Source organism: Lissotriton vulgaris, chromosome 4_1 (assembly GCF_964263255.1).
Source record: "Lissotriton vulgaris chromosome 4_1, aLisVul1.2, whole genome shotgun sequence".
Taxonomy (NCBI): Eukaryota; Metazoa; Chordata; class Amphibia; order Caudata; family Salamandridae; genus Lissotriton; species Lissotriton vulgaris.
Window position 1 is genome coordinate 2,134,686,223 of NC_141691.1, and position 15,756 is coordinate 2,134,701,978.

The 15,756-nt window shown below is 42.8% G+C and overlaps 1 protein-coding gene across 1 annotated transcript in view; it reads left to right on the forward strand.

The window, feature by feature from the left end:
• Positions 1-15,756, forward strand: part of LOC147725225 (uncharacterized) — a 161,298-nt gene that overhangs the window by 88,622 nt on the left and 56,920 nt on the right. The window contains exon 7 of the mRNA XM_086918212.1: positions 12,587-12,696. Within this exon, the coding sequence (XP_086774338.1) occupies positions 12,587-12,696 (110 nt within the window). The remainder of the gene's footprint in view (positions 1-12,586; positions 12,697-15,756) is intronic.

The following is a 15,756-nucleotide window of genomic DNA, read 5'->3' on the forward strand; positions in this document are numbered from 1 at the left end:
GCCGCACTTCTAAGGGTTTAAAGGCTTTTTCTGAAAAAGAGAAGAAGCAGCCCCAGGGACAGTCTTCGGAAACGGGTGGACAACCCAAGTCCAAAAAACAAACTTGGCCTAAAAAGCAGAATCAGGGTAAGCAACAACAACAGCAGACACAGGTTTCTGGTCCTACGCCTTCGCAGCCTGCGCAGTCGGATCGAGTTTATGAATTGCGCGATCGCGCTACGATTAAATCGCCTGATAGATTTCAGGCTTCTGACCAACGCTCTCCTCGTTCCTTTCAGGACTCATCGGCTCTGTCAACCGGTGGTGGAGGGGGCGGCAGGGGCAGGGGTGGCCAGCAAGGACGTGGCCAGCCCCGCACGCGAAGTGAAGGGGATCAGCGGGACAACTCTACGGCAAAGAGACCGCAGTTTGCAAAGAAGAAAGTCGCAGCCTTAACGGCGCATCGATATGCCCCAGATAGTGAGAACGCGGCTTCGGAATCTGACGTGGGCTCTGACCTTGCTGGACAGCGCGGCGGAGATTACCATAGTGAGAGAGGCCCTCCGTCCACTGTTGAAGGTGACAGCGACTGACACTTATGTTGTAATCGAAACAGCTGATACACATGTTGCTCCCCCTGAAAGACTTTTTGAAATTGTCCTGTTAATTGAAGGTGACATGCAGCGAACTGTAAAAGGGGTATTTTGGGAAAATCTTTCGTCTACGTATGACATTTTGCTTTCGGAGGCTGACTGGCCCCCACCTTTTGTTCTCGCAGCTCCGCGAGGGGAGGAGGTGATCCTCCCCAGTTTCGCGCACACTGTATCGAGAGTGGAAGCGCTGCATTTTGCAGAAGAGTGGGCTCTGGCGCTTGCGCCGGCTGTGTACCGAAATCAGTGTGGCTGGGATAAATTGTCCCCTAGCCATGAGATTCCTTTACGGTCACAGCCGCAGCCACAACCCCAATATCCCATACGGCGTGAAGCTAAAGCTTCAGTCGCGGCTATCCTTGAACAATTAGAATATCAAGGTGTTATTGAAACGTGTGTGTCACCAATGAATAATCCCCTTTTTACTGTTAACAAGCCGGACGGCTCATATCGTCTAGTTTTGGATTACCGGCATTTGAACTCGCATTGCCGTAACTGTGCAGTACAGAATACTCACGGCTCTGCCCTAGTAAATAGTCTTGAGCGTAAACGGTTCAAAACCACGCTTGACATTTCCAATGGTTTTTATGCACATAGATTAGATGGTCTAAGTTCCCAATGGACCAGTTTTACGTGCGGCGGCGTACAAAAAATGTTTAAACGACTCCCAATGGGATATAAAAATAGTCCTGGAGTGTTTTCCGCCCGCATAGTCTCTCTTTTGGAGAGTTTCGATCCAGTTGCATGTTCGTATGTGGATGACATTTATCTCACAGACGACAAACTTTGGGTGCATCTGTGTCGAGTAAACAGCATAATTTGTAACTTTGCAGACATGGGTTACAAGTTTAACTTTGCAAAATCACACATTGCGGAGTACACAGTGTTGTTTCTAGGTTATGAACTTAACCATGAAGGAAAGGGATTGGCTCCTCACTTCCTGGAGAAGTGCGCGCAGTTGCGCTCTCCGACAACGCTGAAAAAATTACAGTCTTTACTGGGTTTTTTAAATTTCGGGAGGACATACATTCCGGAATATGCCCAGCGTATCAAGCCTTTATATGCCTTGGTACGACCATCTTTTTCCAGATCATGCTGGCTGCCTGAGCATTCAGCCATTCTGCAGTCTTTGCAGGCTGATTTGCTCACTTCTGACTACTTACAGACCCGTGATAACCAGACCAACCTGGTGATAAGAATTATCCCTGGGACGGTGGGTTTCACGTACCTGACTTTTAATGAGGGGGATACTGTACCTATTGCTTACAAGTCACACTTGTACACTTCGGCTGAACTGCGTTTTTCCACTGTGGAGAAAGTTTTAACAGCTGTGCAGATGGCAATTCTTAAAGAACGTGCCCTGTCGCAGGGAAAGCGCATGTTGGTTGTTACCCCGTGTCCTGCCTTGGAGGCGGTCACGAAGGCCAGTGTACCGAATTCTAAAGCTTTGCACCCTCGGTGGATTCAGTGGGCTACATCCTTGACATCTCAGGATGTCACGTTTATTTTTGACGCCGCTTTACGGTCGCAGGAGTATTTACAGTATGAATTTGTTCATCCTGCTCCTTTAGCAATGCGGCCGTTGGAGGATTTCCATTGTATCATTTACACGGATGGTTCGGCGCAGGTTGCGCATGGCTCTAAACATGCCTACGTTTCCGCTTGCGCCATTGTGGTCGGTGCCATGGTGAACGATGAGTTCAAGTCCAGTGTCGTGCACACGCAGACGCTTGGGGACTGCACCGCACAATTAGCTGAGCTCCGTGCTCTGATGCTTGCATTGGAGTACGCTGATCCTTGTGTGACGACTTTAATCGTAAGTGATTCTTACTACTGTGTCCAGTCTTACAATGAGAACTTGTTCTTTTGGATTCAGAGTGATTTTCATGATTCCAAGGGTAGCACAATAAAACATAAAATGATCTGGGTCCGAGTGGCGGAACTTAAAGAGAAACTGCCGCTCGTGTTTGTGATTCATACTCTCGGCCACCAGCGCGTGGGGGTCCACGCTGTTGGCAACTCGCTTGCTGATGAAGCAGCGAAGTCAGCGGTATCCAAATACTTAGTTGCAGCAGTCACGAGGTCCAAAAGCAAAATAGATGACGACATCTTGGCGGCGGTTGCTGCCACGGAGAAGGGAGGTAAATATCCTGCGGGGTTCCCTTCGAAGTACACATACCACTTAAGTCCTGATAAGGTTCCTTATGTGAAAATTCCGGAAGTTGGAGAGCGTCTAGTTCCCAACTCGGATCGCAGAGCTTCTCTGATTACAGCGGCTCATGAAGGTGTGGCGTCTGCGTATGCGGGCGTCTCAGCCACTGTATCTCAGCTACAACAGAGGGGGTAGATCTAAACGCTTTATTTATGCTGTTTACTATGAAATTTGGAAATTTTCACAAGTTGAGGCAGCTAAACGCCTGAGGGCTATTGATCAAGCAAATTTGGAAAAAGTGCTTGCAGTGGTCGATAACAGTATTAACATGCTTTCTTCCAGAATTTACACATTGGATAATATTGTTTCTTCTGTTGTTGATATTGTACATGATGAAGTGTCCACGTTATACCATGGTCAAAATCAGTTGCGTTCTGTAATGCAGTTTGCATGGACCCTACAGACACTTAAGGCTGGTCGAGTTCCCTGGACCTCATTGAACGTTTCATCCCTTTTTGCCCCTTTTAATCTGACTGAAAAACAGCGCATGCTTTCAATGCGTGATGCTTCATTTTCTATGTTACATATTGAGAAGCTAGAATCCTTACCTTTCTCTGTTGCTGAAACCACTATTGCCACGTGGCTTATTCATGGATTAATTACATTACCATTTCCCTTATATAAATTTACTAACTGTATGCGGTATATTGCTATAGGACGATATGAACCACTAGGCAATGCATTCCTACATGAGGCATGGTCATTACCATACACATACAGATGTCTGAAGGATGGAAAAGAAGTGAATCTTAATGGTGAGGAATGCACACAGTCACCTGACCATTCATTAATATGCAGACACATTCAGTTACACGGTTCTTGTAATCAGGACCGCCCAAATTTAGCATGTGTTTTAAAAGGCACGCCAGTTCCGGCAGTGGTTCCCACATTTACATTATTGGCTAATGGTAGTTATTTGCTTTTAAACAACGAGTTATGTTGTGGGTTATTAATTGGTGTGGCTTATGTGGTAACTGTATCAGAGCGTGTGGTGTGTTGCAAGAATGTTCTATACCCACCCACGCATGGGTCTTCAGATGTCTCCATCTGGCCACGGATTCCAACCTTGGAAGCAAAATTCAATGGTTTAAGCAGAATAAGGGCCCTTTTGTCTCAAAAACAAGTGACCCTGAGTTCGGCCCGGGAGACTTATGTCCTTCACATAGCTAACACCCGCACAGAGGTGCAGGCGCTTTTAAATACTGATTTGCCGTTTCATTTCTGTGAGCTGGTGCACCAGATTTTTAATGCTTCTTCCACGACTGGCCTTGCACATTTTTTTAAATTAGTAGGCAGTGGCCTCGTGACTACGTTTGAAAAAGTTTTTGGTATCATTCCCACGTTTTTCCACACTATTTTTTCGAGTTTGTTTGGAGGACTACCTGTGTTGCTGGCTGTAGCCGCTGGCATTCTGTTGGTGTTTTTCTTCATAAAACATGGATGCCCATCCTGCGCAAGAAGCCGTTCAACGCCTCCTGACACTGTGCCGTAATCCGATGCTCAATTACTATGGAACATTGCCGCTTGCAGCATTAAGCACGGCCTATAGATTGTCATTTCGGTTCACCGACTTCATGTGTGTCCAACCTGTGTTTCACTGCCTGAGCTGCGAGTTCGATTGGGCCATTGATTTGTGCCTATGCTTGAGGACTGCTCCTGACGTCGATTTTGATCAGCTAATGCGTCCCGTGGTGGCTCACGAGCTGATCTGTTCTGGCGAAAGAGTTATGGCCTTGGCAGCGATAAATGGAGTTCTGGGCCAATGGGAAATCTCTGCAGCGGCGGATGCCTTTCTGACACACAGCGATCTGGTGAACCCACCGAGTTGTCCTCTGACGTTACAGGAGGATCCGATGCTGGAGGAGCACGTATGTTCTTTCCCATTGCTGAAATGGATTGCTGAACTATTTTCGGATGATGGCAGTGATTTCATACTGGAGGCTGTTGTAACTTTCTTTGCATATACTTTCCAATCATGACATGCCTGGGAGGAATGCTTTGTTGTGAAATATGACTTTCCCCTCGCTGAATTGGAGGGATGGACTGTGTTCAGCTGATGGAGAGTTCAATCACGTGATGTCGCTGAGGATAACGTCAATGTGGCACATGACTTTGGATATCGGATAAGTGCCTTGTTTTTTTTTTTCTCTCTAACAGACATTTGGATTGATGCGGCCTGGTCCTACATTTCATATTTTTGAGACCTGGCGAATAACTTTTGGTTCGAAAGTTTTGTTTTTATTTTTAGACTTGAGGCCACTGTAGGCATTCATACATATTCATTCATACATATTTTTAGCTTATTTTAGCTCAAGATTATTGAACTTTGCTTTCAATTTTTGTATCTGATTTAGTATTGCCTTTTCCCTTATGTTTGACGGTGCTCGGACCAATGGGGGGGTGTCATATGGATACTTCGTTACATATATTGCGTTAAGTTAGCATGAGTGCATTACATGTTTAAACAGCCTTTTTTCCTTCGGCTTCAGTTTTGCACACGACACATACTTGTTGTCGTCGCTTTCACCCTAGAAGCGGTGAGGTGGTTTATTTGAGAATAATATGTTATTTCTATGCTATCAGCTTTGCCTGGTACACTTGGTACAACTGTCTGCACACTGAGAGCTGCACACTCTAAAATTAACCTAACACAAGGTTGCTGGGAGGCCTGATCCTTGCACCACATTAGACATAACACAAATAATGTTGATGCCAACATTTTGGGCTCTACGCGGGTTTAAGATAGAGTTACACGGAATGAACGTAGACACTTGGTGCTGCGCATGAAGAGAGCTGGTAGCTGTTGATGTGATCTGCTCCTACTGACATTGAGAGGTATGGGGCCGCCCTGCTAAAGCCCGAATGAGACCTTCTTAGATATAAAATAATATGCTAGATAGGGTGCGCGAAATATAGGTGATATAGATTTCTATAGATTTTGCATTATAACATGCTAGCACCTTTTGCTTACTATGGATTAGTGACTATGCTGCTGACTCTGATTTTTATAATCTGCATTTTGGTATTATACAAGATACTGCGTTTGAGAACTTTGCATTGAATAATAAATATTTCAAACTTGCACTTGTGTTCTTTGACTCTCAGTTTTGGTTTGAAATGATTATATAACGAAAGAGTGTTCATGTGTTCCACGATTCCTGAGGTATTCTAAAGTTCATGTTCTGGTTTGTCTAAGACATGGATCATTACATAATGACCCATGAGACACTGTAGCTAGCTAGGTAAGGGGATTTCTGACACTGAGATGAGTTTTTGGATCATCCTAACTCACTGAGGTTCTAGATCTCTATGCACAGTTCTGTGGGAGAACGGAAACCCTGCTACAACCTGACTATATTCTGCAAACCCCATGACCGGGGTATTGGTCAAACTATCTATAGTAGGGGGATTTAACTTCACTTACTAGCAAAGTTTGAGTAAATCTGAAGAACTTAGTCTTCAAAGAAATCAGCAAGAGAGTAGCAAAGAACAGGTGACACGTCTGTAACTGTACTTGTAGGTGTATTAGAGAGTTTGGTTACCACCTGAAATAGCTGCTTGGTGGAATTTTGAGCCAATTCTTTTTGTCTTCGATAGTATTTGCTTTTTTATGCCACAATAAGGTGTTTGTATTTGGTCAGTGAATCCTTATATAAGTCTTTAGCATCATTATCATAGTGTTTGCTCCATTTTCTCTGTAGATTTTTGCACCGTTGTTTCTCAAGTCTTAAAGCCTCTGAAAACAAGGGAGCTAATGGGACATTTCAATTAATAGAGGAATTCTTGACTGGTACTGTTATGTTAAAGGCATTATGTAGCCAGGAGGAATAGTTATTTGCCGATATATAGGGATCTGCTATAACTTCATGTTGAGTAGAGGACAGCGTTTTTTGTAAGAGATTAATGTCAATATTCCTCCATGCTCAGACTTGTTTGGGAGCACGAGAAATAATATACTTTGACTTAGATTTTGTGGTCTGTATAGTACAGATTATTGCAGAGTGGTCAGTCCAGGTGAGGGGTAAAACAGAGGATATAGAGATGTTAGTATTACTAGTGAATAATCCATCCAGGGTATGACCTGATGTATGAGTAGGTGTTTTAAATAGCTGGTGTAAACATGCTGACAGTAGGTCTGTTATAAGGGAGGAGGATTCCTTATCCTGTAAGGATTCTAAATGAAAATTGAAATCTCCCAATACAGTATAAACGGGAGTTCCGGCCATCGGTTCCATAAGGTTGTGTAGATTTTTAAGAAAGACCGCTCGAGGGCCTGGTGGACGATAGATCAAAATTCCTCTGAAAGGTTGAGTGTTGGAAAGTGTAATGGAGAAGGTCAGTGCTTCACTGACCGATGAGTTGATTGATTCAGTTTTTATTGCAAATATATCTTGATGAATGATTGCGAACCCACTGCCCTTTTTTAAGAGTCTATCCTGTCTAAATACACAGTTTCCTTCTGGGGTAGCCGCACAGAAGTCAGGACCTGCGGAAGAATCACCCCACGTTTCAGTTATGAAAGCAATATCTAGCTTATGATTAGTTAGTAATTTCTGTATTTCAAATTTGTGCTTCGGAAGGGAACGAGCATTGATGAGCACAAAATGGATGGGGTTAGAATCAACATGAGACAGATGTTCACTGAGGGATAGTAACAGAGTGGTTGGGGTCAATTTAAGCGAACAGTTGGGGCATCTGGCAGATGTTTTGTTGGAAAATACATCCAGACTAAAAAGGGTTCAATCATGATTATTAATGGAGTTATTTAAATCCATAAATTGTGATCTTGTGTAGGTGATTGCCAATATGTTTGATGTTATTTTTTGGGAGCTAGATGGTCCAGGGAGACCAGGCCCTGGGCCCGGTCGAGGCGCAGATGGGTGCAGATGGGATTGCCTTTGGCGTGCCTTCGGCGCGCCCGCTGCGTTCGTCCACTGCGCTCTCGCGCCGTTTGATGGTCTTATAGTGCCTGGGTCTGGTTGGGAGCGGAGATGCTAGACCGCTAACCCAACCAAGTTGGCAGCTGTCGATGTCCTTAGCCAGAAGTGAGTCACCTTGAATAGAGCTATTCCTTGGAGTCTCCCTCCACAACAAACAGTCCGCTAATGACTAGTGTTGGACCGGGAAGACTGCAGGGCGCCAAGGTGTTCTCACGCTGTTCCAGCAGTAAGTGATTTAAAAAATTTAATTGAAGAGTAATTTGTTGCACTTTAAAATATACATTTTTTCGCAAACTAAACTTCATAAACACTAATGAGTTTTACCGCTGGGTCTGTGCTAGGTCTCAAGGATAAAAAACGTTCAGCCTGCAGTCTCGTCTTTGTCTTCATCTATTCTTTGTCGCAAACAACTGTCTTCCTGATTGGATTTCCTAACCTCCTCCCTCGTCTCACTTAACTGCTTTTGCAACCCTTCTAGAATTGACGCCAATGTCTTTACATCAAAACCTTCAGCCATTTCGCCCAGGTGGAGGATATTGGAGGGCACCTAAATCTGTCAAGATTCTGTACCTGAAAGCGCCTCCACAGGAGCGAACAGTCTGAATTCCTCACAGGGAGAATGTACCAACTTCCCAATGCCTCTGGACCAGATTCTCTCCAATCTCAGAAACAGGGGGGAAAGGGGAATGGGAGTAAAGAGAGACTGCCACACTGGTGTCTTCACTACCTCTGTCAAAAGGATTCTGCACCTGGAAGATACAAGCAAATATTACTTAGATCCCCACCTCTAATACCCTTTTACTAGAACTCTTGACCCCTCCTCCCTTATTCTAGGTTGTACCTGATAGTGTGTGGAATTTGCCTCTCTCTAGTTGATAAGTTTTTGTAGTTGAATGGCCAGAATGTTTGTGTGGTTTCTTCTTATCCTTAGGAGATTCTGCTTGGTTCTGACTGCAAAGCTCTACAGGTGGTAAGTACCAATATATATATATATTGTTACCTACTAAGACTCTTCATAGATTGTCGTGCCACAAGGACAATTTCAGAACTAAAATGAAGCTGCGCAAAGTCTCATGCTTAACCAAACGGAATTTAAGCTTCCGCTCTAGCACACTGCTCAAAATGGCTACTATGAAGGCACTATGTGACTGATATATGAATCCTGTCTGTTTTACTAATGGGGAGGTTATCTGGAGAAATACCCAGTCTCGAAATGTCCAAGAAATCTAGCTGGGTCAATATTGTCTGGAGTATCCCCAAAATAACGGAGTCCAAAAGAAATACCTGAGTGGTTGCGCTAAAACACTGGATACAAAGCTACCTCAGGAAGAAAACTCTAGCTGCAGACATCCGCCAGCAACCGCGTCTGAATACAGGTCTTTGAACTTCAACATAAGGAAATGAGAATGCAAATTCTAATTTTTCCAAGAAAACTGTAAGTTGAACTGCATTAAGGAGAAGAACGTCTCTTCAGGAGAAAGCTACAGTTGAAGTGCGCAGCACCACATGTGTGTGCGCACAATGTTCAAATTAGCAGCAGAAACCCTAGAATGTCAACCTACCGCAGACGTTCCTACAATGGAACCGTTTTGCGGAAGATGACATTGCCGGTCAGGAACGGTGGAGCGAGACTCCTAGCCAACATCTTCCTCGATCTACTTGGGGAATCAAAGAAAGAATACCCCCTTTTCACCTTAAAGATAGGGCCAAGATCCCTAACCTGACACAATGTGAACATGTGCATGCGCACAACGTGGGCAGACTTGAGAAGGCATATCAACATACAATTATATCTCCAATTCTATTTCCCTCAATAGAGATCTGACGCCAACACCAAGATACGACTCATGTAGAAATTGTTTGTGCTTTTATTAATCCGCTGTAACACGTTTCTGCATTGCTGCCTTGGTCACACTCGGAGCGTTGTCTAATACTTACATTTAATAAACCGGAACCTCAGGTCACAAGATCCTCATTAACAATCACAAATGAAAACTGACTAATGTTTGCTATTGTTGCAAGTGATTTTCTAAAATTCATCAAACACCCCAATGCGGAGAAACAACACAATTAGGTGCATCTTATTTCTGTGAAAATCAAAATTATATTCATAAATTTAAATTAATTAAATTTAACATCTCCAGTTATTTAACAACATAAAGTGCAAGTGCAAATTTAAATTCAACCAGAATGTAGCTCTTATTAATGAAAAGCACATTTATGAATGCTTTCACCCCTTTTGCCACAAATTGTAAGTCATGTGCAAAAGTGTGATCTGGACAGCCAGAATGAAAAGGACAAGTGCAGTACATTTCCTTACAAATCTTCATGTCAAACATATCAATCAAGTAGCATTGTTCTCTATGAACTTGTATAAACATAATTCATTCACTGACATGAAGCTCATTATTTGACCAATTTCTCTCCTGGAGATTGCATTTACTAGCTTTTATATTTGACTGCTTCATAAATTTAAAGGGTTCAAAAACTGCATTGATTATAAACAATTTGCCTCATCAATGCCTATGCTGCTAACACTAGGTTCCTTCATCAAATTTAAATTCACCTAAAAATGGAGAGCAACTCATAGGGATATCTATGTTCCTAATTGTACAAATAGATCGTCTTCTTCATTGAGACCAAATGGGATTTTGGTATTGAATAATAAAATTAATTATGACTCAAACTGTGGCAGCTTTTGTTCCCGGTTCCCACCTCTTCTCATTTTGGCTACCTGGTCAATTACAAACTATACCAGGCCATTTACATTGACCCTGTGTACTTCATTTACACTGGGTAGCTCTTGTCGTTGCTTTGCACTGCTCTCACATGTTGCAATATCTGCACATGTACCATGTGAATTGTGTTACCACATAGGCTTAAGGACATGTACACTGCAACATGTAAACAACATAATCACTTTTGCAGTTGAGGAAAGTTCTTATATTCTAAGGGTTTTTCAATAAGGTTGATATGACCTGTTTCATTTTTCACCCTATCTTGCATGCCTTGCACTATGCACACTTCGAAAAACATGTGCTAACCCTCAACTATCCTTCAGAACCACCTATTTCCAGGCTACTATTGACAAGCTCCTGTCGCAGGGACCTTGCTTTCCTGAAGGTGATTAATGGCTTGCTGTGGTAGGCATTGTAGCCAGTGATCAAGCGTATGTCATTCTTAGTTTTCTTCTCCTCCCTAGCCTTTTCAATGGGGTGCAATTATGTTGTTCTCTTGATTTTACTCACTTTGGTTAGTGCTTGGTTTAGTACCTGAGTAGCCTCTCTGCATGAATCTGATGATAAGATCTTTTGGTGGTAATTCCAGGGTTGATGCTTCACTGCAGTTTCTCTTTATCCTGAGATGTTCTGCGTATGGGATGCTGTTTTTGAGATTCTTGGGGTGGGAGCTCCTAGCTTGTAAGTCCCCAGCCATGGGGACTAGTGAATAATCCATCCAGGGTATGACCTGATGTATGAGTAGGTGTTTTAACTAGCTGGTGTAAACATGCTGACAGTAGGTCTGTTATAAGGGAGGAGGATTCCTTATCCTGTAAGGATTCTAAATGAAAATTGAAATCTCCCAATACAGTATAAACGGGAGTTCCGGCCATCGGTTCCATAAGGTTGTGTAGATTTTTAAGAAAGACCGCTCGAGGGCCTGGTGGACGATAGATCAAAATTCCTCTGAAAGGTTGAGTGTTGGAAAGTGTAATGGAGAAGGTCAGTGCTTCACTGACCGATGAGTTGATTGATTCAGTTTTTATTGCAAATATATCTCGATGAATGATTGCGAACCCACTGCCCTTTTTTAAGAGTCTATCCTGTCTAAATACACAGTTTCCTTCTGGGGTAGCCGCACAGAAGTCAGGACCTGCGGAAGAATCACCCCACGTTTCAGTTATGAAAGCAATATCTAGCTTATGATTAGTTAGTAATTTCTGTATTTCAAATTTGTGCTTCGGAAGGGAACGAGCATTGATGAGCACAAAATGGATGGGGTTAGAATCAACATGAGACAGATGTTCACTGAGGGATAGTAACAGAGTGGTTGGGGTCAATTTAAGCGAACAGTTGGGGCATCTGGCAGATGTTTTGTTGGAAAATACATCCAGACTAAAAAGGGTTCAATCATGATTATTAATGGAGTTATTTAAATCCATAAATTGTGATCTTGTGTAGGTGATTGCCAATATGTTTGATGTTATTTTTTGGGAGCTAGATGGTCCAGGGAAACCAGGCCCTGGGCCCGGTCGAGACGCAGATGGGTGCAGACGGGATTGCCTTTGGCGTGCCTTCGGCGCGCCCGCTGCGTTCGTCCACTGCGCTCTCGCGCCGTTTGATGGTCTTATAGTGCCTGGGTCTGGTTGGGAGCGGAGATGCTAGACCGCTAACCCAACCAAGTTGGCAGCTGTCGATGTCCTTAGCCAGAAGTGAGTCACCTTGAATAGAGCTATTCCTTGGAGTCTCCCTCCACAACAAACAGTCTGCTAATGACTAGTGTTGGACCGGGAAGACTGCAGGGCGCCAAAGTGTTCTCACGCTGTTCCAGCAGTAAGTGATTTAAAAAATTTAATTGAAGAGTAATTTGTTGCACTTTAAAATATACATTTTTTTGCAAACTAAACTTCATAAACACTAATGAGTTTTACCGCTGGGTCTGTGCTAGGTCTCAAGGATAAAAAACGTTCAGCCTGCAGTCTCGTCTTTGTCTTCATCTATTCTTTGTCGCAAACAACTGTCTTCCTGATTGGATTTCCTAACCTCCTCCCTCGTCTCACTTAACTGCTTTTGCAACCCTTCTAGAATTGACGCCAATGTCTTTACATCAAAACCTTCAGCCATTTCGCCCAGGTGGAGGATATTGGAAGGCACCTAAATCTGTCAAGATTCTGTACCTGAAAGCGCCTCCACAGGTGCGAACAGTCTGAATTCCTCACAGGGAGAATGTACCAACTTCCCAATGCCTCTGGACCAGATTCTCTCCAATCTCAGAAACAGGGGGGAAAGGGGAATGGGAGTAAAGAGAGACTGCCACACTGGTGTCTTCACTACCTCTGTCAAAAGGATTCTGCACCTGGAAGATACAAGCAAATATTACTTAGATCCCCACCTCTAATACCCTTTTACTAGAACTCTTGACCCCTCCTCCCTTATTCTAGGTTGTACCTGATAGTGTGTGGAATTTGCCTCTCTCTAGTTGATAAGTTTTTGTAGTTGAATGGCCAGAATGTTTGTGTGGTTTCTTCTTATCCTTAGGAGATTCTGCTTGGTTCTGACTGCAAAGCTCTACAGGTGGTAAGTACCAATATATATATATATTGTTACCTACTAAGACTCTTCATAGATTGTCGTGCCACAAGGACAATTTCATAACTAAAATGAAGCTGCGCAAAGTCTCATGCTTAACCAAACGGAATTTAAGCTTCCGCTCTAGCACACTGCTCAAAATGGCTACTATGAAGGCACTATGTGACTGATATATGAATCCTGTCTGTTTTACTAATGGGGAGGTTATCTGGAGAAATACCCAGTCTCGAAATGTCCAAGAAATCTAGCTGGGTCAATATTGTCTGGAGTATCCCCAAAATAACGGAGTCCAAAAGAAATACCTGAGTGGTTGCGCTAAAACACTGGATACAAAGCTACCTCAGGAAGAAAACTCTAGCTGCAGACATCCGCCGGCAACCGCGTCTGAATACAGGTCTTTGAACTTCAACATAAGGAAATGAGAATGCAAATTCTAATTTTTCCAAGAAAACTGTAAGTTGAACTGCATTAAGGAGAAGAACGTCTCTTCAGGAGAAAGCTACAGTTGAAGTGCGCAGCACCACATGTGTGTGCGCACAATGTTCAAATTAGCAGCAGAAACCCTAGAATGTCAACCTACCGCAGACGTTCCTACAATGGAACCGTTTTGCGGAAGATGACATTGGCGGTCAGGAACGGTGGAGCGAGACTCCTAGCCAACATCTTCCTCGATCTACTTGGGGAATCAAAGAAAGAATACCCCCTTTTCACCTTAAAGATAGGGCCAAGATCCCTAACCTGACACAATGTGAACATGTGCATGCGCACAACGTGGGCAGACTTGAGAAGACATATCAACATACAATTATATCTCCGATTCTATTTCCCTCAATAGAGATCTGACGCCAACACCAAGATACGACTCATGTAGAAATTGTTTGTGCTTTTATTAATCCGCTGTAACACGTTTCTGCATTGCTGCCTTGGTCACACTCGGAGCGTTGTCTAATACTTACATTTAATAAACCGGAACCTCAGGTCACAAGATCCTCATTAACAATCACAACTGAAAACTGACTAATGTTTGCTATTGTTGCAAGTGATTTTCTAAAATTCATCAAACACCCCAATGCGGAGAAACAACACAATTAGGTGCATCTTATTTCTGTGAAAATCAAAATTATATTCATAAATTTAAATTAATTAAATTTAACATCTCCAGTTATTTAACAACATAAAGTGCAAGTGCAAATTTAAATTCAACCAGAATGTAGCTCTTATTAATGAAAAGCACATTTATGAATGCTTTCACCCCTTTTGCCACAAATTGTAAGTCATGTGCAAAAGTGTGATCTGGACAGCCAGAATGAAAAGGACAAGTGCAGTACATTTCCTTACAAATCTTCATGTCAAACATATCAATCAAGTAGCATTGTTCTCTATGAACTTGTATAAACATAATTCATTCACTGACATGAAGCTCATTATTTGACCAATTTCTCTCCTGGAGATTGCATTTACTAGCTTTTATATTTGACTGCTTCATAAATTTAAAGGGTTCAAAAACTGCATTGATTATAAACAATTTGCCTCATCAATGCCTATGCTGCTAACACTAGGTTCCTTCATCAAATTTAAATTCACCTAAAAATGGAGAGCAACTCATAGGGATATCTATGTTCCTAATTGTACAAATAGATCGTCTTCTTCATTGAGACCAAATGGGATTTTGGTATTGAATAATAAAATTAATTATGACTCAAACTGTGGCAGCTTTTGTTCCCGGTTCCCACCTCTTCTCATTTTGGCTACCTGGTCAATTACAAACGATACCAGGCCATTTACATTGACCCTGTGTACTTCATTTACACTGGGTAGCTCTTGTCGTTGCTTTGCACTGCTCTCACATGTTGCAATATCTGCACATGTACCATGTGAATTGTGTTACCACATAGGCTTAAGGACATGTACACTGCAACATGTAAACAACATAATCACTTTTGCAGTTGAGGAAAGTTCTTATATTCTAAGGGTTTTTCAATAAGGTTGATATGACCTGTTTCATTTTTCACCCTATCTTGCATGCCTTGCACTATGCACACTTAGAAAAACATGTGCTAACCCTCAACTATCCTTCAGAACCACCTATTTCCAGGCTACTATTGACAAGCTCCTGTCGCAGGGACCTTGCTTTCCTGAAGGTGATTAATGGCTTGCTGTGGTAGGCATTGTAGCCAGTGATCAAGCGTATGTCATTCTTAGTTTTCTTCTCCTCCCTAGCCTTTTCAATGGGGTGCAATTATGTTGTTCTCTTGATTTTACTCACTTTGGTTAGTGCTTGGTTTAGTACCTGAGTAGCCTCTCTGCATGAATCTGATGATAAGATCTTTTGGTGGTAATTCCAGGGTTGATGCTTCACTGCTGTTTCTCTTTATCCTGAGATGTTCTGCGTATGGGATGCTGTTTTTGAGATTCTTGGGGTGGGAGCTCCTAGCTTGTAAGTCCCCAGCCATGGGCTTCCTGTAATGGCATGTGTGAAGTGAATTGCCCTTAACATAGACCTCTATGTCTAGAAAGCAATCGTGTGAGCTGCTAATGGTATCAGTGAAGGCCACTTTTAAAGAATTATTGTTCAATTGCCAAACAAACTGCTTAGCAGTTTCCCTTGTCCCTTCCCACACCAAAAAGATATCATCTATAAATCTCATCCATAGGATTATAATCTT